At 42.4% G+C, this 26807-nt stretch overlaps 1 protein-coding gene across 4 annotated transcripts; it reads right to left on the bottom strand.

Moving 5' to 3' along the window:
- Nucleotides 1-1051: 1051 nt before the first annotated feature.
- Nucleotides 1052-24812, bottom strand: acy1.1.S (aminoacylase 1, gene 1 S homeolog). 4 transcript variants are annotated; one of them, XM_041591342.1, is made up of 15 exons: nucleotides 24661-24812; nucleotides 24011-24101; nucleotides 21820-21884; nucleotides 20238-20342; nucleotides 20054-20148; nucleotides 19325-19401; nucleotides 13043-13132; nucleotides 11345-11401; nucleotides 11180-11253; nucleotides 9080-9129; nucleotides 7868-8012; nucleotides 6859-6927; nucleotides 4831-4910; nucleotides 2215-2275; nucleotides 1052-1396 (listed from the first exon to the last, which is right to left on the bottom strand). In XM_041591342.1, the coding sequence occupies exons 2-15, from the start codon at nucleotides 24099-24101 to the stop codon at nucleotides 1232-1234; spliced, it is 1224 nt and encodes a 407-aa protein (XP_041447276.1). In that variant the 5' UTR covers nucleotides 24661-24812; the 3' UTR covers nucleotides 1052-1231.
- Nucleotides 24813-26807: the final 1995 nt, after the last annotated feature.

Genomic DNA, 26807 nt, shown 5'->3' with positions numbered 1-26807 from the left:
AGAGTCACTGACACTCCTAAAAGCTCCCGTGACAACTCTGAAGGCCTGGAATGCTACTGTTATAGGGCTGCAGAACCTTTAAACTGTTGCAGTCTAAGTTCAGTGTATAAAATACTTTCTGGCCATATTTATCTTTATAGTTTACTTCTCCTTTAAATAGTATGCTAAACATCAGGTATACTAAATAATCAGGGGCCAAATTATAGTACTTTTAATTGATGATGTGATTAAACAGATGCTGGGGACAAATAAAGTCCAACGGAGGGTCAAATCAGTCTGCGCCAAATAATTTTTATCTCTAATAATTTTGGTCGAATTTAACGCCCATTCACATACAACTAACATTTGTATTAAAAAGAAAATCTTGGGTCAGATAGAAAATTCGGATTGACTGATAAAATCACACTGTTCATGTGGGTATGGGTGTTTTTCAATGATCCTAAAAATAATGGAACCGCTAATGTATAAATTAACTGTTCTTTGAACTTCTCATGAAACAGAGTTTTGCAGGTGTAATGGATTTGAAGAAGATGAGACTCTGACCTGAAGGAGGGCCTACTCTGTCCTAAAGATGAGGTTTGGCAAATTCAGCCTAGTTGAACCAATCTCAACCCTAATTATAACGTGGCTTTTAAAAATTATAATTTGACTTAAGACCAGAATTTTATGCAAAATGATTTTCTTCCCTTTAGTAACAGTAAATGAGGCTGTAAAAAGATAAACAAGTATACTCTTTGATTAACAGATACATGTAAACCTTGAGTGCATTTGAGTGTATTTGCATTGAAACCTCCAGAAATTCCTAGCTGTTAAATGAAAACCAGCTGGCTGCAGTGCATTCTTGTGGGCTGATCCCAGCCTCTATACCATGAGGGTGTGGAACTTAGTCAGCAAGCCTGGGATCATAGTGGGATCTTTTTAAACAGTGACATTATAGTCAGAAATATTGTTAGGAACCAGAGTGAATAATTGCAGACACAAACACAAAATATTGCAGCGTTACTTTCTATTCGTCCAGTGTGCGACTCGGTATCTAATGCACTACACCTGCTTTTGTAAAAGATTTATGTTTAATCAAAAATGGCAATTTTAGTTGGTTTACCATTAATCTGAACATTCGAATGACCACTTGCTATTCCCTGAGTACACTGTAGCTTGCTGTTTACAGACACTCCCTGAGATGATTCCATAACAAATCTTGCTCTTATTCCCATGTTCCTTTTTTTTTTTGTCAATGCTCTCCAGCAAGTGGCACAACACTGGCAAGCGAGGCAATGATCTTGGTGTAAATTTGGATCCCACGAAGGAAGACATCTTCATTCAAATACTCATTGTGATCATGAAGCAAGATGGGTGTGTTGTTCATTGGAGAGAAACCAAGAGCAGAATAGCCAGCCTGGGAAGAAAAGAAAAGCAGTTTGATGAAAGGAGAAGCCAGTGAGATGCAATGCACAAGCTAGAGTGTGATGTTAGGAGATTCCAATGGAAACACTCGTATACACAATATACTGTACTGTATGAGCTATTAATCCAATGTTGCATGCAAATTATTTTAGATTATGTGTGGTGCACAGTTGAGACTGGAGCCACCCAGTATCACAGCAGCCAGTCTTTGGTTGCTATGGGTCACTGGTCCAGGGGTATTCTATATTTGTGGTTATATATCCCAAAAGGACACAAACTGCACTTGCAGAACAGTTTGTTCATATCTACCAATTTGCATTAGAAAACACTAGGGATGCACTGAATCCTTCTGCTAGGATGAACTGAATCCTAATTTGCATATGCAAATTAAGGGCAGGGATAGAAATAGCGTGACTGTTTATCACAAAACAAGGAAGTAAAAAATGTTTTTCCCTTCACACCCCTACTTTGCATATGCAAATTAGGATTTGGTTCGGTATTCGCCTGAATCTTTCGCAATAGTGGATTCGGTGCATCCTTAGAAAAGATTGGGTGCTATGATGGCACTTGGTTCTCTTTTTATTGATGAGAACACACACACACACACACACACACACACACACACACACACACACACACACACACACACACACACACACACACACACACACACACACACACACACACACACACACACACACACACACACACACACACACACACACACACACACACACACACACACACACACACACACAGTATAGTATATAACAGGGGTACTATATTTTTGCCAATACTGTTCTCACTCACCGTGCGAATGTAACGGCTGTCAGTAGCTGCAGGGAAAATCTCAGGCTTCAACTTTAGGCCCCTGAAAAAAAAAAGATACAAACAACTGTTATCTGCTCACTGTCCAACTGGTTTTGGTAATACAAATATACTCCTTAAAGGGATTCTGTCATGATTTTGTAGTTTTTATTTCCAATATACACTGTTTACACTGCAAATAATTCACTCCACCATGTAAAATTTCATTCCTAACCCAGCAAGTGCATTCTTTTAGTTGTACTATTGGTGTGTCGGCGCCATCTCAGGTCATTTTGCCTGGTCATGTCAGAAAGAGCCAGCACTTTAGGATGGAACTGCTTTCTGGCAGGCTGTTGTTTCTCCTACTCAAAGTAACTGAAGGAGTCGCAGTGGGACCTGGATTTTACTATTGAGTGCTGTTCCTATATCTAACAGGGAGCTGTTATCTGGTTACCTTCCCATTGTTCTGCTGATGGGCTGCTGGGGGGGGAGAAGGGAGGGAGTGATATCACTCCAACTTGCAGTACAGCAGTAAAAAGTGACTGAAGTTTATCAGAGCACAAGTTACATGATTGGGGGCACCTGGGAAACTGACAATATGTCTAGCCCCATGTTAGATTTCAACATTAAATATAAAAAAATAAAGCTCTTTTGAAAAACAGATTTCAATGAAGACGTCTGCTGGAGCAGTACTATTAACTGATGTATTTTGAAAACAGCATGTTTTCCCATGACAGTATACCTTTAAGGAGCACCAAGACAATCAAGACAACAGCTATATATGATTATGCAAATAAATGATTGTGGGGCAAAATAACCATTCTGGGCCATATATGGACAATCTTCTATCACTTTAAGGTGCAGGATCTTATAGGAATGAGTGGCAACTTCTGTTATGCTTATTTGGTTTATAATGGTTATTTATGGTAAGTCTTATAGGAGGCTGAACAGGTACAGGACAGATATGACAGGCTGCCTTTATGGCAAAACATTATATTTCACTGATTAAAGGGACCTGTCATCCTCAGAAATTATTCCAAATTCTTTTCTATCTTGTTAGTTTGAGCAAAATGAACTTTACTTACACTTTATTTATTATTTACATTTTGTTTCCTTCAGTCTTGGATTTATACAATCACAGCTAGCAGAGAGGAGCTATTTTTTTTTGGACACTGTTATTAAGACAAATTGTGTATCACCCCAAAATCTTGTGTATGCACCAGAATGTGGGACCTAAAGCCCACGCACAGTGCCCTACACAACTATAGGACCTGAGGAGGGAAGGGGGAATGTAAGGAGTGCAGTGACATTTAGGGATTACTAAATGGAAAGTGATGGACTGGCCCACCTCTGTGCCTCAGGCATATTGAATACACAGATAATATTTGATTGACAGCTCAGATATTTAAACACCTTTATAACAGGTATGGAAGTTTTAATGAAAAAAATCATTTGTGTTCCATGTTTAATTTGCAAAGGACTTTCATTACACAGTTTTTTATGCGTAGGTGACAGGTCCGCTTTAAAGACTGAGCACAGAACACAGACTCCGAGTTATACTGTTTAGCAGGGTTGAGGGAATGACTAACAGTTTGGCTGATCATTCAACAATGGTGGGTCCAAAGTGCAGGATCTAAATTCCAACTGCCTCTTTATACTGGTTTGACTCTTAGATTTTTGTTTTAAAGGATTCAGTTACTGAGCTTAGGGACTGGCTGACAATATACTGTATATACAGAGTATAAATGTCACAATATAAGAACTTAATACAGATAATAACTCCATGCTAGCTCAGAAATAAGTGCAACTAGCATCAGAATGTAATATTCAGCCGTGTAGCATCAGCTTATATAAAAAGACAAACATTTCTGTTTGGAAATAAGTGACGAGCCCTAAGCTTAGCTTCTCAACAGCTGCTCAGAGCCCACTGAGCATGTGAGTGTCACAGACACTTTCCAAGATGGTGACCCCCTGTGACAATAAGCTCAGTATATAAAATATGGCATTTTTAGCCACATTCATTTTTGGGAATTTGTTCTCCTTGTTCTCTCGTAAAAGCTTGTATCAGAAACAGAACTAGAGGGGGGCGGGCCCTGGCGCAGGACGCGCAGCCGGGCCCCTGCCCCCCTCCGTACACCCGGAATTGGCCCGGGAATATGCGCCGCAAAGCTGTGGGGGTGTGGGCCCTGGCCCACTCGCACCCCCTGCTCCCCCGGTAGTTCCGCCCCTGGCTTGTATACTTATTTATACCAGTTAGCCAATTAACTGTTAGCCAATTAACTGTATCACTTTACCACCAAAAATTGCATTATTCTGCTACTAGCTTTTGTATTGTATCAGGCCAGTTAAAATGTAAAAGTAGTCCTGAATGCTTGAGTTTTTAAAGTGATATATAAGTGTATTTTTGTCTTCTTTCATTTTAAAGCTCACCTTATATGTGCAGAAATTTGTGTTAGATAGCAGGTTCCATACTATTTTTACTATGTGTAAGGAAAGATTGGAACATATGTGTATGGCTACCTTTACTGCAGACTCCTCTTCCCTTGCAGCTTTTTACTTCCATAATAACATCTCTAAAAAAAGTCTCCTCCTGTTGTCATTTTTTATGCTTTAACTCACATCTCTTTGCATGGGGTGCTGAATGCTTTCCACCAAGGGTTAGAATCGTCTGGAGTAGTCACTCTCTCGTTCATACATTTCTAGGAAAAACAAATGAACTATGCAGTTATTGACAGGATTGTGGGAAAGGTGTGTTTGCAATCAATCAAAAGTGATTAAAATGACTTGAGGATCTATAAAGGCTGAATCTTGAATCTTCTGTGTCTGCAACCAGGAACACTGCATTGGCCCAGTTGCACACACATTTGGGGCAAATTCACTAAGCCGCGAAGCGCCGAACGCTAGCGTTAATTCGCTAGCGTTTGGCATTTTCGCTACTGCGCAAATTCACTAACGAACGCTGGCGTAGTTTCGCTAGTGTTACTTTGCAACCTTACGCCAGGCGAATTTTCGCTAGCGACGAAACTACGCAAATTCACTAACTTGCGCATTGTAATGAACGCTACCTTTTACGCTAGACTTCCTTCGCCACCTCAGACCTGGCGAAGCGCAATAGAGTAGATAGGGATTGTTTTAAAAAAAGTCCATTTTTTTTTCTAAGTCCCAAAAAACGCTATCGTGTTTTCTACATGATGGCTGATAGGCTGAAAAAGATCGAAAATTTTTTGGGGCTCCCCTTCCTCCCCCCTACATTTCCTGACTCATGGCAACTTACCTAGACAGTGGGCACATGTGTAGGGCAATATAAAATTTGTATTTTCTGATTTGAAGGTTTTCTAGGCATTTGTAGTGCAGATACGTGTTCCTCCATTGAAATTTGAATTTCGCACCGTATGCAAATTAGCCTTCGCTAGCGTAACTTCGCTTTATATAGCGAATCAACGCTAGCGCAACTCCGCAACCTTACGCTACCCCTGTGCGCAACTTCGGATTTTAGTGAATTTGCGGAGCCCTGGCGAAACTACGCCTGGCGAAGTGCGGCGAAGTTGCGCCTGGCGCAACTTCGCATCTTAGTGAATTTGCCGCCTTGAGTGCTGCCAAAATGCATGCTTTTATTGCGGGAATCTGCTCTTTGTACTTGCATCCTGGCCGATGCAGTGGTTCCAGGTGCAGGCACAGAAGATTCAAGGGTAGGGGCTGTTTCTCGGCTTGCATTTATCTCCTGGCTGAGAATCAGCCCAGAGTGCCCTTGGCCTAAAGACATACTGATGCTTTTGTCATAGTAAGAGTTCCATATTATTGTGTGAAGTTCTGGCACAATACACAATGTTGCTAATAAGGGTAGTGATCAATAAGTGGCATGCTGCATTTCTCTTCCATTCACGCAACAATAATATTGTCGGCACACTAATATTTCACCAGTGAAGGTTTGCATTTCATATTTAGCAGCACCCAGGTTTCAGCTCCTTTTAAAGTGGACCCGTCACCCAAAAAAATTATTCAAAATCCTATTTTATCACATTAGTCAAGCAAAATTAACTATAATTACACTGTATAAATTATTTGAATCTTGTTTCCTTCAGTCTGGGAATTCATAATTATAGCAAGCAGGCAGGAGCCATTTTGTGGACACTGTTATTAAGACAAGCCTTGTATCATCTCAGAATCTTGTTTGTGCACCAGAATGATGGACCCGATGTCCATTTCCATGCCCTGGTTACACAATTAAATGGTAAAGAGAACGGGGGGAATGTGGGGAGAGCAGTGACATGTAGGAAGTGCTGAATGGAAAGTGAAAGCAATTGTCTGCCCCGCCTCTATGCCTAGGCATAGAGGCAGGGCAGCCAATATTTGATTGACAGCTGAGATTTTTAAATGAGTTTACAACAGCTATGAATGCTTTAATAAAAAATAGAAATTGGATTTCATGTTTAATTTGAAAAGGACTTTTATTATACAGATTTGTGTGTCTGGGTGACGGGTCCACTTTAAAGCCTTTCTCAATGGCAAAACAGCAGGAAAAATAATATCAAATGTCAGAATTGTTCTTTGTTACCAAGACTGACGGGTATCTTCATGTCCCGTAAACTATCCTTGTTCTCTGGATTGGCCACTTTCATAGAGATACATTAAACCAAATTTCCTCACCTGATGATACTCCCATGTTATGTTATCTCCAGCTTCTCTGCACCAACCCTCAAGCTGACGCTCAAACTCCTGTGGGCACAAGTATAAGTTATAGGTAAATGGCTAGTGGTTACAGATTGAATATATAATGAACACTAGAAGCTTGTATAAGGCAAGGTCTAGATAACACAAAAGAGCTCATCAATGCACCGTTCCTAGGCCCATAATGTTAGTAAAAGTTTATAATTCTAACATTATAAGCCCCCATATCAAAGTAAATAAATAAGAAGCTCTTCACTATTTACATCCAATTATACTTCTTATAGACTGGCACAAACTCCTGCTGTAGCTTTCAACAAAAAGAGGAGATCTCTTAAGACAAACATACTTTTTAGGGTACAGGTATGGGACCTGTTATCCAGAATGCTCGGGACCTGGGGTTTTCTGGATAACGGATCTTTCCGTAATTTGGGTCTTCATGCCTTAAGTCTACTAGAAATTCATTTAAACATTAAATAAACCCAATAGGCTGGTTTTGCTTCCAATAAGAATTAATTATACCTTAGTTGGGATCAAGTACAAGCTACTGGAAAAAAAGGAAATTATTTTTAAAAATTTGGATTATTTGGATAAAATGGAGTCTATTCCGTAATTCGGAGCTTTCTGGATATCGGGTTTCCGGATAAGGGGGTCCTATACCTGTATATGGGAAGGCCCAGTTTTAGTGTGATTATAGCAGTCACAAGCTTATAGTTGCCCTATGCATTTGTAATGGTTTTGGAGGATTCGTTTACAAGACCAATATCAGGAGAGATTTTCCCCCAGAAACACAACGAGAACAAGAGCTGCAGTGCAAACTGTAAAATATGACCAGATGCAAATAATTAGGACTACATTATGGGTTTTAGTTGATGTGGGTATGATTACTGGTAATTATACTATCACCAGTGGGTAAAGAAACTGATAAAGCAAACTGATGGAGAAGAAAGGAGAATGTGGGCCAGAAATAAAGCAGTAGCAATAAACCTACCTTCAAATTCACAGTAGGTGGTATACGTAGGTCAAAGGTTGCCGTCATCTCAGATGGCACAACATTGAAGGAGACTCCCCCACTGACTCGTGTCAGATTCACAGTGGTGACATCTCCAAGTGTGAGATTAGGATCTGACAATAGCCTGGAGATACAGAACATGTGTGAGTGATTGGAGCCCAGGGTGTTTGTCCTGAAAGGAGAACTAAAGCTTAACTAAAGAAGTAGGCTAGAAATGTTGTACATTATGTTTCGGGCTTCTGTACCAGCCCAAGGCAACCACAGATCTGTATCTCCAAAGATGCCCCAGTAGCTCCCCGTCTTCTTTTCTGCTGATTCACTGCACATGCTCTGTGCTGCTGTCACTTACTGAGCTTGGGGACCCATTCACAATATACAGTGCACATAGAATAGAAATGTCACAATATAAGTCTGATTAGTAATTAATACAGATAATTACTACATGGCAGCACAGAAACCAGTGTAATTAGCATAAGAATTTAATAATCAGCCCTGTAGCATTACCTTTTATTACAGGCCAACCTCATTTTCTGCTTGATAATTTGCAACGACCCCTAAGCTTAGCTTCTCAACAGCTGCTCAGAGCCCACTGAGCATGTGAGTGTCACAGACACTTTCCAAGATGGTGACCCCCCTGTGACAAGTTTGAAGTCCTGGATCATTGCTGCTATTGACAAGCTGAAATTTTAGGCTGGTGCAATAAGTTCAGTATATACAATATGGCATTTTTAACCATACTGTATTCATTTTTAAGGTTCTCATTGAAGGCAGTAAATGACATTCCTCCTCTCATACACCTGAATAAGAAACACTTCACATTGCTGCCAATGATTGCAGCCCAGTGATGCTCTAGTAAGTGTTTCCAGGATGAATGGCACCAGTAATAGTGCATGATGTTTTGTGGGGTATACAGGCCTCTTTATAAAGGACAGAGTGTGCTTTCAACTGTTACTCAGGCCCGTGCCTAGGGCGGCAAAAAAATAGGGGCGGCATCCGCAGGTGCACATATACTCGTGCCGGGAGGGGGAATGTGGGGCGGGCGATAGGAACGTGCAGCCGCCTGATCGGACAGCGCGGCCTAGGGGCGCCCACCAAAGGAATCCGGCCGTGCTGTTACTAATTCATTTTCTGTGTGGTTGTAGACTTACCAGGTCCCACTATAGTAAGAAGAAAAAACAAGTTTAAACTTACCTATTTTTCTCTTTTTCTCTGAACTCCAAAAATCTTGATATTACTGAGTGCTAGAAAACACACAGGTATTTGTATGTATTTATCAGTATGAATATTAAGAAAGTACACTATTTACAGTATAAGATAAACGTAAGTTTTCAGCGATACTTGCTTTTTAAATAACTTATTTTTCATGCTTTCAAGCACTGAGCAAGAAAATAATCGTAGCAGGGGATGCAGGTATATATGGCCCTGGCCTAGCCACACGCCAGTATAAATCTCAGAAAAGAAAGTATTGCCAATACCTGTATTTGATTTCAACGGGGTGCTCCCACTTTTATTCAAGGTGCTTCCAGACACTTAACAATGGATCAAACGTTTCGGGACCGCATGGCCCTTCCTCACTGAGGAAGGGCCATGCGGTCCCGAAACGTTTGATCCATTGTTAAGTGTCTGGAAGCACCTTGAATAAAAGTGGGAGCACCCCGTTGAAATCAAATACAGGTATTGGCAATACTTTCTTTTCTAAGCACTGAGCAAGGCCATATTTACTATTTAGGCACACAAATGCCTGTGCATTGGGTGGCAGCGTTAGTAGGGCGGCTTATATTGTGAATTAAATCCAGTGCAAAGCTGCAAGGGAGGGGGGATGATATTCAAGGAAAGAGGGCAGACTGAGGTCTGTGCCTGATGCAGCATTGGACCTAAAATACAGCCATGGCACAGAGTTGGTGCCTAAGCTCCTTTTTTTGTGTATCAATCTGCCCATGTACTGCACCTTCAATCTATGCAATCTAAAAAAACACAACAGCATATTCCTCAGGTCTGTATATTTGTTGTAGCCTCCTGCTTATGTTTATATATTCTGTAATATACCCTTTACCCTGTACATAATGTTATGATTGGTGACACCAATAACAAGCGAGCATTTTATTTTCAGGTTAGAGAAAAGCAGAATATAAAGGCAAATTAATAAAGTATAGAACCTTTTCGGCATGCACTCTACAAATCAGCAGGCAGCGGTGAAGATAAAAAAGCATTTTATTTCCCAAACAATCCTCTTCTTAACGCGTTTCGTGTGGTTCCACACATACTCATAGGAAGTGGTCCTATGAGTACGTGTGGGACTACACGAAACGCGTTAGGAAGAGGATTGTTTGGGAAATAAAATGCTTTTTTAACTTCACCGCTGCCTGCTGATTTGTAGAGTGCATGCCGAAAAGGTTCGATATTGGCTATGAAAGCTATGAAAGTCTCCCCAAGCTGCGGGTTCGGGGCATCGCGGTGAGTGACCTGTCCACCATTGAATGCATATTGAAATTTGTGATTTGAATGTATTTATTGCAGAGCTTGTAACCTAGCGTTTTGGCCTCCTCCGAGGCCTCACTTTGAGAAGGGCCTTAGATTTGCATAAATTGTTATTATTGATATAGAAAGTATTGCAATTGGATAGTAGGAGATACATGAAACAACAAAAGACAAGGGAAACTGCATATACCGATGAACGTATAAGTAACAGACAGGGGCATTAAAGGGTAATTATGAACAGACTTAAAACAGTTACCAAGAGAGGATTTGTATGGTTGGTGACAAGAGGTTAAAACATACAGAATCAGGATGTGAAAATCTGTTATTGAGACAGAACTAAAGGAATAAAGAACATACTCTGCAAGAAAGAACATTTGTTTTGTTAAGGGTGTTCTCTATAGAACAGAATATGGAGCATCTTGAACCTCAGCGTAGAGTATAATGTCTGTGAAATATTATGATGGTGAGATGTGATTTACAATCATTTATTTAAAAGTATATCATCATAGGACTTTGGGTGCAAGCTTCTAGGGTAAGACTGTAGATGCCAGTGGCTGTCAGAAGAGTTATAATTAGTATGTAGCAGATATACTGATTTAAGGTTTGGTTAATGGGATAATATAGAGAAAGCGCTGGGGACAGAGACAGCAGTTAGTGGAGGAGATAAAATCATTTATTAGCAGGTGTATATATCTAAAGAGTAGCATGATTGCAAACAAGCAGCTGGTGGCCAAATGTCTCAGTAAATAACACAGTAATATCAATCCCTAGTATAAATTGTGTACTTGTACATCCCAACCCCTGCGCACTCACTAATTTGGCTGCTGCTGTGTTTTCTATGAAGCGGGAACCATGTCCAGGGTCTCCCCCACAATGAACTGTTATCCCTGGGGAAGACATGAAGGTTACATGGTGAAGTGGTTAGCAGAGCTAGTTAATAGGAATGAAATGGAAGGGGCCAAGGGGGAGGACACTTACACCAAGGACATTTCTCCCCATAGAAAACACTGAATTCTTCTGAGGGATTTGCAAGACCTGAAAAAAGTAAGTGAGGGATATGTGAGGAGCAAGGAGCACATAATAATGGCACATTCCAAAGTGAAATTGCTGCTGGCAAAGGAAAGAGAGGGTATCTGGGAAGGCACAAAAGACAAAAAGGAGGCAATACGGCTTTCTTTAGTGGTGTCTGGGTCAACCTTTTCCTTTCTCCATTATTTATGTAAAGTAGGACTTTCCATCTTATGGCTGTTCATCTTCAAATGCAACTAAATCGCAACAATATATAACAGTCCCACAGACTATTATCCCACTGCTACTATAGGCACCATCTCTCCCTACTATACCTGCTATCCCACAGTCACACTCCCTTCCCAGAGACTATTATTCTACTGTTACTATAGGCACCATCTCTCCCTACTATACCTGTTATCCCACAGCCACAGTCCCTTCCCACAGACTATTATCCCACTGTTACTATAGGCACCATCTCTCCCTACTATACCTGCTATCCCACAGTCACACTCCCTTCCCAGAGACTATTATCCCACTGTTACTATAGGCACCATCTCTCCCTACTATACCTGTTATCCCACAGTCACACTCCCTTCCCAGAGACTATTATCCCACTGTTACTATAGGCACCATCTCTCCCTACTATACCTGCTATCCCACAGTCACACTCCCTTCCCAGAGACTATTATCCCACTGTTACTATAGGCACCATCTCTCCCTACTATACCTGCTATCCCACAGTCACACTCCCTTCCCAGAGACTATTATCCCACTGTTACTATAGGCACCATCTCTCCCTACTATACCTGCTATCCCACAGTCACACTCCCTTCCCAGAGACTATTATCCCACTGTTACTATAGGCACCATCTCTCCCTACTATACCTGCTATCCCACAGTCCCTTCCCAGAGACTATTATCTCACTGTTACTATAGGCACCATCTCTCCCTACTATACCTGCTATCCCACAGCCACAGTCCCTTCCCAGAGACTATTATCTCACTGTTACTATAGGCACCATCTCTCCCTACTATACCTGCTATCGCACAGTCCCTTCCCAGAGACTATTATCTCACTGTTACTATAGGCATCATCTCTCCCTACTATACCTGCTATCCCACAGTCACAGTCCCTTCCCAGAGACTATTATCCCACTGTTACTATAGGCACCATCTCTCACTACTATACCTGTTATCCCACAGTCACAGTCCCTTCCCAGAGACTATTATCCCACTGTTACTATAGGGACCATCTCTCCCTACTATACCTGCTATAACATGACACAGTCCCTTCCCAGAGACTATTATCCCACTGTTACTATAGGCACCATATCCCTCCTTAGTATACCTGATATCCCACAACCACAGCCCCTTCCCAGAAGCTATTAATTCCACTGCTACTATAGGTGCTGCTAGTACAGACAACATGTAACTTTTTGATGCTGAACTTTTCTTCCTAAGTAGAGGTGCTGTTTATAGGGTCCCACTATTTACAGGGCCCCGGTTTTCTCTGCCTGGAGCGCCCTAAAGCCAGACCTGAGACACATAATGTACACAGGGTGTATATTGGGATTACACAGAAAGGGAAAGACAAAGAAGGAAACACATTTGCATTTGATATGCAGGACATAAACTAAAAGCTGGGTTAAGTTTAATGACTTTCACCTTCATCCAAAGTGATTCCTGGGTTAAGTGCATGGAAGTCTGGGTGCTGTACAAACAGCTCCATCCCTTTGTGTCCCCCAATTTCTTCATCTGTGCCAGAGAGAGACTCATGGTTAGTCAATACCAAGTTACTTATTTCCCCAGCCAAACTAGTCCTCTGCCATAAAATCTCTGTGTTATTGAGCATGGCAGGTCTATGCAAAACCACAATTAATGTATGTGGGGCCCAGCACAGGGCAATGCAGCTTGTGTGGAGCCCTATGATTTATACAAACCATGGTCCTCAAACTGTCGTTCACCACTGCCAGCATTCACTAACATTCAATAACCGCCTTTTGCACAAATCATGCATATAGAGACATGATTTCTGGTGATTATAATCTAATACATCTTCTAGGCAAAAGAAGCCCCCCTATAAGATATATTGGATCTATCAGTCATTGAATATCTGACACCCAACTCCGGCATGAAAAGAAAATGAGGGAGGAATAGTGAAGATAACAGGATTTTTTATACTTACCGTTAAATCTGTTTCTCTGTGATCAATAGGGGGACACAGGGACGATGGGGTTAAGCTCCACCCTCCAGGAGGCAGGACACTTACTAATAAATTTGTGGGCGTGCCTAACCGGCTTAACCCCCACACTCCAGCTTATCCAATCAGTTTGTCACAAAAAAAGCTGTAACAAGATTACGTAATAATCAAAATAATAACCCACGTAGAAGGTAAATCAGGGAATTATCCCGACATGACCAAACGGTCAATAAACAAAAGTTTTAGGGCGGGCCGCCCTGTGTCCCCCTATTGATCACAGAGAAACAGATTTAACGGTAAGTATAAAAAATCCTGTTTTCTCTGTCATCATAGGGGGACACAGGGACGATGGGGACTTAACAAAGCAGCCCCCAAAACAGCAGGGCGGGAAAACGAATTAACCATTACTTCAGCACAGAATGTAGCACCTTGCGCCCAAAAGATGCTTCAGCTGAAGAAAAAATATCAACTTTATAGAATTTTGAAAAAGTATGTACAGAGGACCAGGTAGCCGCCCTGCAAATCTGGTCCAATGAGGCTGAATTACGCCAAGCCCAGGAAGCTCCGATTGCTCTTGTAGAATGAGCTCGAATTCCCTCCGGTGGAATCTTCCCTTTGGCCATGTATGCCTGTCTGATGGTCTCCTTGATCCATCTAGAAATGGTAGCTTTAGATGCAGGATGACCCTTCCTGGGCCCTGATGGTAATACGAAGAGAGTTTGAGACCGTCGAAAAGACCTTGATTTTTCAATATACCATCGTAAGGCTCTAACTACATCTAAGTTGTGTAGTCGACGTTCCTTATCATTCTTTGGTTCCGGACAGAGAGAGGGAACAACAATGTCTTGGTTGATGTGAAATGACGAGACCACCTTAGGAAGGAAAGACGGAACTGTGCGTAGGACTGCCTTATCCTTGTGGAACACTAGAAAAGATGGATCTGCCGATAGTGCACTCAGTTCTGACACTCTTCTAGTGGATGTAATTGCCATTAAAAACACTACCTTCCAGGTAAGCCAAGTATCTGAAATAGATCCCATCGGTTCGAATGGTGGATCCAGAAGGGCTTCAAGAACAACATTCAAATCCCATGCTGGAACTGGAGGCTGATATGGAGGAACTATATGTGCCACTCCTTGTAGAAAAGTGCGTACTGTATCATTCAAGGCTAGTTTGGACTGAAATAGGATTGACAGAGCTGATACTTGTACTTTCAGAGAGCTGAGTTTTAGACCTCGCCTGAGCCCGCGCTGCAGGAAAGACAGAACTCTCGGAATGCTAAGCTTGTGAAAGGATAGATTGAACTCCTCGCACCAACTCCGATAGGATTGCCAGACTCTGTAGTATGATTTTGAAGATGAAGACTTACGAGCTCTCAATAATGTGGCAATAACTTCTTCTGTTAACCCTTGTTTTCGCCAGATGTCTGCCTCAACAGCCATCCCGTCAAAGCGAACAACCCTGGGTTGTGATGTGCCACGGGCCCTTGGAACAGAAGGTCCGGCCTGTTCTCGAGACGTATCGGTTGTGCTATTGACATTTCCTGAAGGTCGTAAAACCAAGTCCTCCGAGGCCAGTAAGGAGCCACCACAATTACCGTGATGTCTGACTGTCTGATCTTCTTGAGGACTCGTGGAAGCATGGGTAGCGGAGGGAATATGTACGCTAGATTGAACTGCCACTTCTGTGTCATGGCATCGACCCCTGCTGCCAGTCTCTCTCGGTAACGAGCAAAGAATCGAGGCACCTTTGTGTTGTTTCTTGACGCCATTAGATCGACCTGTGGTTGTCCCCAATGGAGTACTAGTTTTGCAAACACTTCTGGGTGAAGTTCCCATTCTCCCGGATCTAGACGAATTCTGCTGAGGTAATCTGCTTTGGTGTTTAGAACTCCTGGGATATGGATCGCGGACAGCTGTACTTCGTTGGTTTCTGCCCAACTGAGAATTTGTTGAGCTTCCAACAGCGCCGCTTTGCTGCGAGTACCTCCCTGGCGATTTATGTACGCCACTGCGGTAGCATTGTCGCTCTGTAATCGAACCGGACTTGCCTGTAACAACTCTGTCCATTCGGCCAGAGCTAGTCTTATTGCCCTTAGCTCTAAGATGTTGATTGGAAGTTTGGACTCCCTTGGAGACCATTGACCTTGGGCAGACAAGTTGTCCCAGGTTGCTCCCCAACCCCTCAGACTGGCATCTGTGGAAATTATCTTCCAATCTTGCGTCGCCCAGGATTGACCCTTGGAGAGATTGGTCGGTCGCAGCCACCACTGGATGGCTACTCTTGTCGACTGAGATAGATTGAGCTTGCGAGTGAGAGCTCCCCCTCTCCATGACGTTAGAATGTTCGCTTGCAATGGTCGTAAGTGAATCTGTGCAAATGGAACGGCTTCTATGGTAGCAACCATGAGTCCCAGTACTCTCATTCCTAGATGAACAGTTGGACTCTGATCTCGGAGGAGTAGACGGACTTGCTTCATGACCTTCATTTGCTTGTCCAACGGAAGATGCACCATTTGTGTAATGGTATTGAACTCGAGACCCAGGAATGTCATGTGATGACTGGGTCGCAAATTGGACTTCGACCAATTTATGGTCCAGCCAAAATTCTGCAGAAGACTGATTGCCTTGCTCCGATCTTCCTCTGCCTTTTCCTCTGATCTGGCTTTCAGAAGCAGATCGTCCAGATAAGGAGTGACTGAAATCCCTTGCAGACGTAATGCCGCCGCCGATACTGCCATTAGTTTTGTGAACACTCTGGGGGCTGAAGAGAGTCCGAATGGCAGAGCCACAAACTGGTAGTGTTGGTTCCTGAATGCGAATCGAAGGAAGGAGTGATGCGGCGGCCAGATTGGTACATGGAGGTACGCATCTCTGATATCGATAGACATCAGCAGTTGATTTTTCTCCATCCCTCTTATCACTGATCTCAGAGTCTCCATTTTGAATCGTACTGATCTGACGAACCTGTTCAGCTGTTTGAGATCTAGTACCGGCCTGAAGGAGCCGTTTTTCTTTGGCACAATGAAAATGTTGGAATAGAATCCGGAAAATCTCTCTGAATGTGGCACTGGAACACCAATACGCTCCCCCGACTCCGGAAGGGGTACCCCGTCAGGCTGACGAAGACTTATCTGCTGCGGGCTTGATAACCGGTCGATTGGTCTTCCAATGCATGCGACCTTTGTCGTTTGTTTTGGCTCGAAAGTGTGACCGCTGTGGTGAATTGTTTCTTCGTGTGTATCGTCTACTTGAGCCACGAAAAAACCTTCCCCGTCTGGTGGTAGTAGTTGTTTTACTTTTGGCCTGTGGAAGAAAAGTGCTTTTTCCTCCCGTCGCCTGCGAAATAATTTTTTCGAGCTCTTCACCAAACAGGCGCTGTCCCTTGAATGGAAGAGATGTCAAGGACTTCTTAGAACTCAGATCTGCTGACCAATTTTTCAGCCACAATGTTCTACGTGCTGCAACAGAAAGAGCGGAAGTACGTGCCGTGACTTGAACTGTGTCTAGTGCGGAGTCGCACAAATAAGCCGATGCCTCTGCTATCGCATTGGCTGATGATAACAGATCGGATCTGGAAACTGCATTCTGGATGTCCTTGACAAGCGATTCGGACCACGCTTGTATTGCTCTGGCCACCCAAGCCGAAGCCAGGCATGGGCGAAGAGCTGACCCAGACGAAGAATAAATTGACCTAAGAAAACCTTCCAATCTTCGGTCAGATGGGTCTTTGAAGGATGCCGCATCTGTGACTGGCAATGTAGTGGACTTGGCCAATCTTGATACAGGTGCATCAACTGCTGGGGGATTAGTCCACTTTTCTACCAGATCTTTCGAAAATGGATAAGACTTAGAAAATTTCCTAGTCGTCTGAAACTTTCTTTCTGGAACACTCCACTCTTCTTGTATTATGTGAAGAAGATGCTCATGAGAAGGAAAACAAACTTCGGATTTTTGCTTCCTCTTGAATAACCCCAAATCATCCTGGGATTTGGGCGTTTGTGATATATTCAACACATCCATAACACCCTTAATAATACCCTCCACATCATGCTGACTATCATGATCTCTGTGGTCCTCCACAGTTTCTTCCTCCTCCCCAGACGAAACTTCAGAAGGAAGTAATTCTCCCTCAGATTGTGAGGATGCCTGCTCAGCTGCAGATTCGTCAGACAAACAATGAATAGACGTAGTAGGCACTTTAGTTTCTTCAGACCGCTTTCGCTTAGAGCTAGTCTTTTGATCAAGTCTGGCTAACATTCTTCCTAAATTGTCAGCAATAGAGGGAAGACCCTGCAAGGAAGCAAGGGACTGTGTTAAATGAATGGCCCACAATGGTGCTGGCACATCAGCATCTGAGCTGAGCCCCTGACCTTGAGAAATACTCTCCCTTGAAGGATTCTCTGGCTGAGCCGCTGGAGGGCTTGAAACATCTTCTGAAATGAGCGCTGTACTCTGCCCCACTAAACAGGACTTACAGAGCGGCTCCCCCTGCCCTCGAGGCAGCTTAACATTGCAATTGGCACAGGCAAAAAATTTAATCTGCGCTGTTTTGGCAGCCTTCCCCCCTGCCCTGGTGAATAACCCCTCTGACCTACCTTCTGCCATGGAGATTGGGTAAGTAGGAGTGTGTGGGGCAGTCAGCAACCGCTTACAACTCGCTAGCACTTGCAGGAGCGGAGAAATGGACCATCCGGTGCGCAGCAGAAGCACTATGCGCAAGATGGCCGCTGGAACGCATACGCGCATGCGCACAAGTGCGCAAAATGGCCGCTGGAACGCATACGCGCATGCGCACAACGTGCGCAAGATGGCCGCCGGAACGCATACGCCGCATGCGTTCCAGCGCAGCGCGATCCGGCCCTCTCCCCCCTCAGCCGTCTCCTCACTTAGACAGAAGGCGCAGCGAGCGCCCAGACACAGCATGGAGGGAAAGAACCGGCCAGTACAGGAGCACGCCCTGCACCTCTTACCAAAACAGTAAGGATAAGGGGGGGAACGGGGGGAGGGCTACCGTGCTAGGGGGGAGGCTGCCAAGCCAGACCTATGAGGTGAGTTGTTATGCCCAAGGCAGGTACTCACCTCGTGCCCATCCCGGCCAGACCATCTGCCATCGCCAAACTTAGCAGGGATACGTCTGGGTGGTCGTTATAGCCTATAGCGGCTAGAAATGACCCCGGTGAGCGGAGAAATACTGGGACTGTACTAAGGACAAACATGCGCTGCCCAGAGTAAGACCACAGAAAGAGAGTAGTCATCCTTGACTAACATCGCTGGACGTCCATCCTCCTGGTAACAGGACACTTAAAAAACTGATTGGATAAGCTGGAGTGTGGGGGTTAAGCCGGTTAGGCACGCCCACAAATTTATTAGTAAGTGTCCTGCCTCCTGGAGGGTGGAGCTTAACCCCATCGTCCCTGTGTCCCCCTATGATGACAGAGAAAAACTTGATTATTTCATAAACGGTGCAGAATTTTTAATTGATTGTATTTAAAAAGCTACAGTTTTCAGTTTGCTGAAGCTTATATTACATTTTAATTTTTGTGATAGATCCCCTTTAAACAGGTTATTATTAAACCCTTTTCCATTGAAATGTAGGCTGTGGCATGTTGTTCTGAAGTGTGCTGTGGTCCAGCATGTGAGCGGCACAATGTCAAATCTGCATTGTACACCCCTCCATTCAATACATTTACACCCACCAAACTTTCCTTTATTATGCCAAACTCTCCCATTACCAGTTATTCTTACCTGGCACCAGAGTGAGGTGGATGGTACGTGGGAATCGGCGTCCCTCAGATTTCAGCCGGCACACAGCTTCCAGATACCTGTATGAGTGTCTACAGTGAGAATCTTCATATGATGGCCACCATCTCTGCCCATATCATGCCCAGAGGCAACAATCAGAATCTACTTAGGAATTATAAACACTATAGTACTCCACCTAGATGGTAAAAAATAAATGCCTGGGCAATTCTTTGAGACCACGCATATTTTCAAAGATAGAGAAACTCTCATCCCATTATTTCCCTAATTGAAATATTTTCTCCTATAATTTCCTATTGTAATACTTTCATTTAGTTTTCAGTGTACTGTATGTCTACCTACCTTTACATATGTTTTTGCAAGTGCCAAAACACTGAATGGCAAAGAAAGAATATGGGTGAAGGGGTTTAATATAATATGGGGAAAAAGGGGTTTAAAATGTTAATCATATTCAAAAAAGAAAAGTTTATTTAGGTGGTAAAGCTTGGCAAGGAGAAAAAGTGTTAATAATTAAAATATACAGTTAATCATTGTTGCATTTAGTAATGGAAGAAGAGACAGGGTTACTTTTTAGCAAGTTTAGTGATGAGCATGAGAAAATGTATTTGGTCAATCAGAATATAGTCTCAGATGTTTCCAGATACTGTTGTTCTTCCTTACCTCCCTTCTTGACTATTTGGTTTCTCTACAATATTTTCCCAGCCCATGACTTACTGGATAGTAACGCACTTCATGTCCTGCGCCCCACGGGCATAGATGTTTCCATCTTTGTCTTTATGAGCAGAAAATGGTGGGTATGTCCAGAATTCCTGGAAAGCGTAAACAACTATAAAGCACTTGTCTCACCTCCACTCGCACATGTCCCCCAACATCCCTGTCACCTTCCCAATCCACTAACCTCAAATACTGGAACCACATCCGTGTGAGAGTTTAAGATCACTGATCGAAGCTGGGGATCTGTTCCTTTCCAAGTCAGTATTAGTATTACACGGCCCGGATGCAACTACGAGAAAAAAAGATTTAAATTATTGAATGGTCCAATTTATATTCTTTAAACAAGTGTAAAAGGAATTTGCTCATTGTGGTTTCTTATGCAATTCTCATATAATTTCACATTTTAATACAGTGAATGTCAATTTTACATGATTTTACTGACTTTAAATTTCCCCCTCATTTTACTGTGTATTTGGTAGTCAGCAACAAAGCACCTTGCAGAAGGAATCCTGCTTTTGAATTGCTCTCTTCATTTTTCTAAATTGTTTGTGGATAAACTATAGACCAGCAGTGGGGTCTAAGAGGATAGAAGCACCACGGCATCAGACTTGGGCAGTGCGCTGAAGTACCCTGTTGTTTTGTTTTGGTCCCACCTATATATTGTGTAGATAATATTCCTCTTATTTTACATTTTCCTGGCTTTAACACTCTTTCATCCTGGTCCCCTGACGAATGTAAAATGGGGTTCTATTGTATCACCATGGCTTATTTCTTCTGCAGTTTAAAATCTGTGAGGAGAGCAATGATGTAACAATGTAGATAAGGTCACCAAATGAGCAGATCTTTGCCCTGTTTGCCCTAACTATCTCTAACAGCTGGAAAAGGATCTCAGCCAGTTGCCAATTAGATATCAGACATGAAGTCTGTCATTTTGTCCCCATAGACAGAACAACAAATTGCCAACTAAAGAATTAGCAGCCAGTTTGCGGTTGTACATCTAGCTGAAAGATCTCTGACTTTTATGACTCAAATATCTGCTATACATTATGGCAGGTAACTCAGACAGTGATATAAAGAACAGGAAACACAACCCTTAATGCAACAAGTCAATGTTACTATGTCCTTAATGTGAAACAAAAATTTTAAATAAAAGTAACATGACACATGAGCACTAAGCTCTAAACTTATTTGACTGTGTGGGGCTGCTGCAAGTATAAACATGTTTAGCAGCTAGGGTTGCCATTTTTTCTAGAAAAAAAATACCAGCCTTCCTATGCTGTATGTATGCATTTTCCCTATTAATTACATTGGGGTCGATTATATTCTTTTATTGGCCAGGCCGATAAAATTCAGGCCAGGAGGCAACTGTAGTAGCAGCACTGTGTAATAAAAGAAACACAAGCTCCCTTCACCACCTCCTCTCCAGAATTAGTTCTTTGCATTTGTAGTGACATCATCAAACACACATACTATTCAGGGCTAATAGATACATGTTAGGTGTTTTTAGGTCTGGGTGACCCACTGTATATGAGCCATCAGCATAAGGTTTGGAGGACCCAGAAGGTGAAGCACGTGGTGTCCACATTTACTATATGGCTTGATTAAGGGCTGGGAGAAGTCCAAAACATTACTTGGGGCCACTGGCTTTTCACAAATAAATCACGACTGACGTAAGTGTGAATTTATGAAAGGCCACAGCTGCTTAATCTCCAAGTGTGACAGTTTGAATCCTTTTTTATTTAAAGACGATGACATTACTGTATTACCTCCAATGTCTTACTTTCCAATCCAATTTCTTCGGCCACACGAATAAGAAACTGTATTCCCTTATCTGTAATACATACACATGAACTTAATATACATATTTTGGCAGCAGCAGTTAAGACTTACTTTGTCCTGGTTTGGCCCATACATTTATAACATTTATCTTCTCACTTCCAACATATGAAGTCAGGGGATATTGTACATGGCTATTTCCTCAGTAGGAAATGGGGAATGCCATGAAGAATTGCCATTTAATTATTTCTGTTACGTTCCTGTCTCAAAAACCCAATGGGCCTAGCATGGCAAGCTGCTCTCTGGATTTACAATATTCTCATGAAATCAGTCTGCTGTTATACTCCTCCAAGGTTGGTGACAAACCACTTTAAATGCAAAGCTGAGAGCTTGGCTGGAACAAATCAGAGGCCACCCCTTTAGACTAGAAGAAAAGAACTTTCATTTGAAGCAACGTAGGGGGTTCTTCACAGTCAGGACAGTGAGGTTGTGGAATGCACTGCCGGGTGATGTTGTGATGGCTGATTCAGTTAATGCCTTTAAGAGGGACTTGGATGATTTTTTGGACAGACATAATATCAAAGGATATTGTGATACTAAACTCTATAGTTCGTATAGATATGGGTATATAGAATTTAATTAAAAGTAGGGAGGGGTATGTGTATGGATGCTGGGTTTTCATTTGGAGGGGTTGAACTTGATGGACTTTGTCTTTTTTCAACCCAATTTAACTATGTAACTATATGTAATTATGTAGATCTGGGGCCCCAGTGAATCATTGTAGCCCTAATACAAAGGGGAAATAAATGATGTTATTAAATCATAGCATCCCCTTATAGAAGTGGTGATTGCACTTCAGCTGGAGGGCCAAAACTGATGTTGTGGCTCCAAAGCAAGTGCTGTTTCTACAGTCATGCATTTGGTATAATAAAAAAGTCTGTCTGAATTCTATACACCAATGCATGCACCCTACACCAAAACCAGTGAGAACCAGGGAAGGAGTGCTAGGGGGTAAGTACTAAAACACACACCTTACAGCCTACACCCTGTTGAGTAAGAGTAATTTTGTGGCTGGATTCAACCCAAACTCCTACCTGATGCCTGCTTAGGCAAGGAGTTCCTGGGAAAAATAAAAGTTGGAAAGTGTATATATAATACACAAATCATAATTAAAAAACCCTGTCTTTATATCCCAGCCACATTGGCCAGTGGTTTGGGGAAATTAGAGGGAAACCCCTCAACCCACTCATATTAGGGTACAGATTCTTAGAAGTGCTCCCATAAAAATAGGACCATAGGATTTTTCCTTTGTGTACCACCAGTCACTACAAGCTGTTTAGAGAGGGCTGCTGGGAGTTGTGAATTCGGCAGCTGTCACAGACTGTACAGTTTTATTGTCAGTTTGTAAGATTACATTCTGCTGACACAGTCCTTGAAGCAAAGCTGCCTGATTCAGAGTCCAGTAATCACAAGGCTGTGGATGCATCTGCTGCCAGTAGTGTAGAGGTTACCAGAGGTTAGTTCACAAAGTTGAATAAAAAAATAATTGTGGCATATTAATGGGGCTGCAGGATATCCAGTACAGCAAATAAGCAGTTACCCCAAGTCTCACTATAATGCTTTTGGCACCCATGGGGGACTACCCCACTAATGTATGCATAGTGTATATTCTTTGTCTTCCTCTTTTTCTTCCTTTACTTCTGCATCCCATATTTATACTCACCCCTGCCCTTCTTTCCTCTTCTCTGTTTTTTCTTCTCTACTCTAACACCATTCAGTCTTTCCTGTTCTTTCTCCCCTCCCCCCCAATAATGATTGGCACAGAACGTAACTGTGGTGTTCTGGCTGCTCCCTCTATACAGCAAAGTGTGGCATTTAATTGCTGCAGGTGGCGGCAACATGCTGGGAGATATCTGCTATCCTATACCGAAAAAATGAAATTGAGAACCTTTCCCTATAAATAAAAAAACACGCACTATGATAGCATTAACATGTATTATAAAGGGATACAAAATCAAAATAAAATGGATAATCTTCCGCTGTTTTTCCACTACAACTTCCAATACTCCTCAGAGTTGTAGTTTAGCAACCAAACCACAGGTCTGACAGTATTACATGAAATAAATAATGGAGCATAATAAGATCTGTGACCTTGTTATAAAGTAATACAGCGGCTGTTACCATAATCTGGATCCGGCTGCACTGTTCTTATATTCAGGTACTCTCGAAACAGGCTAGTGGCTGGATCCTCGGTTGCAGTTGCCAAATCCATCTGCAGGGAATGTAAACAAAGATTATTTCACATGATATTCCACATGCCAATGGCCAAGCTACTTACTTATTTGCAGTGATCTATTCTCAGTCTTTAAATAATCCCTATGAGTCAGTGCTTGTCTAATCTCTGTCTGTAAGGCAAAAATCACTATCCTCAGCTCATTATGGATTCTCTTCCCCCTTCCCGACAAGGAATCTTATTTCACTGTCCAGTGTGTGAATCTCCAGCTGCCATTGCACTACAACTCCCATTATCACCTTCAGATCCATTAGACAAAAGCATGCTAGGTCTTTGCCTTTGGTTCAATAAGATCCAGCTAGTTCCAGGCAAGTTAACCTATGCCAACAGACCTGTCAGTATTATGTGAATATGAACCCTCTCAGCACTGCTCCTTTCCATGAGCTGTCATTCTGCCTGTCACCTGATTCCGACAGATTCTCCTTCATTATACCCTTTGTGCCTGTCTCTCCCAGATCTTTTCCCTCAGATACTGTCTGCCTTTCACTGGTCATGCTGCATCCCCTGCGGATAGCTCTTCTTTCTCCTTTGTCATTACCTCCGAGTCTTCGCAGCTTCTGCTGAATCGCCACTGGGCTAAGGAACTTTGTATGCACAATCGTGCACTCCCTTGTGCACTCAATCACAGGCATGCGGATAAACATTAACTCCCAGGCATGACTAGTCAAGCCAGGAAAGCATCCAACAACCAGACAGCTTGCATAGAATCCTGCAGAGCCTCATAAAATGCACCAAGCAAGCTGTCAGGGGTGTATTTTAAAGGGATACTGTCATGGGAAAAAACATTTTTTTCAAAATGAATCAGTTAATAGTGCTGCTCCAGCATAATTCTGCACTGAAATCCATTTCTCAAAAGAGCAAACAGATTTTTTTATATTCAATTTTGAAATCTGACATGGGGCTAGACATATTGTCAATTTCCCAGCTGCCCCAAGTCATGTGACTTGTGCTCTGATAAACTTCAATCACTCTTTACTACTGTACTGCAAGTTGGAGTGATATCACCCCCTCCCTTTTTCCCCCCAGCAACCAAACAAAAGAACAATGGGAAGGTAACCAGATAGCAGCTCCCTAACACAAGATAACAGCTGCCTGGTAGATCTAAGAACAACACTCAATAGTAAAAACCCATGTCTCACAGAGACACATTCAGTTACATTGAGAAGGAAAAACAGCAGCCTGCCAGAAAGCATTTCTCTCCTAAAGTGCAGGCACAAGTCACATGACATGGGGCAGCCGGGTAATTGACAAAATGTCTAGCCCCATGTCAGATTTCAAAATTGAATATAAAAAAATCTGTTCGCTCTTTTGAGAAATGGATTTCAGTGCAGAATTCTGCTGGAGTAGCACTACTAACTGATGTGTTTTTAAAAAAAACAGGTTTTCCAATGACAGGATCCCTTTTTAAGTATTGGCTGCTTTTACCCTTTACCTGACAGCAAACATCAGTGACACTAAAGGAGAAGGCATGGGGCTCTTAACTTTGAGGTGCAAAAAGTTAGGCACCCAGGCAGCAGTTTAAAGACAGGAAGTATAAAAGTATAGGGTGTGAAAAAGTAACAGTAACAGTAACAATAAAACTGTAGCCTCACTGAGCTCTAGTTAGGGCACGGTCAGAAGTGGCATTTTTAAAAAAGAAACGCCGGGTGTAAATACGCCACTGAAACCACACGCGGACGTCAACATGCGTTTTTCATGCATTTTTCAGCACGTAGGTTTCTTTTAATATCAGAGACAAAGAAGAATCAATAGTCTTTACGCGATTTTGTCGCGACTTTTCCAGCACGTACAATTTTCGTTGTGATTTTTTAGTAAATAAAGCCAAATCATGGTTGGGAGTTAGGTTGAGTTGTTATTTTTTAAAATAATGAGAAAAATTTGAGTTTTAATAATCTCCTAGGTGTATAACTGTGTACCATGCACTAAATCAGCATTTATTGTTCTCACAGTATTATGCTCAGTTGGTTACAATGCAGATGCACACTTGTTTGTTTATATACAAATCATAAAGGTTTGCTCATACTTCTGAGCTAGCAATTGTATTTGGACACACTTAGGTGATTCAAATACTGCGTTTGTACTGCACAGGTTGTGTCCCCTTATTTCTCACCCAAGCACCCTCACTACCAAACAACTTGCTATCTCTGGCCTAAACTGTTGTGGGACACCACTTACCTGCCAGTGGCAGAACTAAGAAGGATTGTTCCCCCGCAAGCCTGTGTAGAAGCTCTGTTTGATCCCTTCAGAAAGAAATGTTTCCATTAAAACAATGATGCATATTATACACCACATGATAGGGATTGATCCAAGGAATGTGACGGATGTAAAAAAAATGGTGAGACTGATGCAAACTTATGGCCATAGTTGAATTCAGTGTTGGGCATGGCAGCCAGTTAAACTACAACTCCAGATTTTGCTTGCCAGTGGGATACATGGTATAATGCTACAATATCTTAAAAGTTTTTAGATTCCTTATACCTATACAATATCACTCCATTACCAAAATTATACAGACACCTGCCTGTCCAACACCTCCTTAAGAGTATTTCTATGAAGCTGGTCCTTGGGAAGGCTTTCCACTAGATGTTGTAACACTGTTGGTGGGATTTGCCTCCGTTCAGCCACAAAACCATTAGTAAGGTTGGGCACTGATAACTGGGATCAGGCCTAGGATGATGGGGTTGT

The sequence above is a fragment of the Xenopus laevis genome, chromosome 4S (genome assembly GCF_017654675.1).
Source record: "Xenopus laevis strain J_2021 chromosome 4S, Xenopus_laevis_v10.1, whole genome shotgun sequence".
Lineage (NCBI taxonomy): Eukaryota > Metazoa > Chordata > Amphibia > Anura > Pipidae > Xenopus > Xenopus laevis.
Note: the sequence above shows the minus strand (reverse complement) of the source record. Positions and strands in the feature narration are given on the sequence as shown.

Bases quoted from the DNA above. Each gene is read 5' to 3' on its own strand.
- acy1.1.S (XM_041591341.1), bottom strand. The intron at 9,130-11,179 runs GTGAGTGCGCAG...TGTGTTTTCTAG, and splicing joins ACACAGCAGCAGCCAAATTA to CACTCAGTAATATCAAGATT. The intron at 6,928-7,867 runs GTAGGTTTATTG...TTGTGCCCACAG, and splicing joins CACCTACTGTGAATTTGAAG to GAGTTTGAGCGTCAGCTTGA.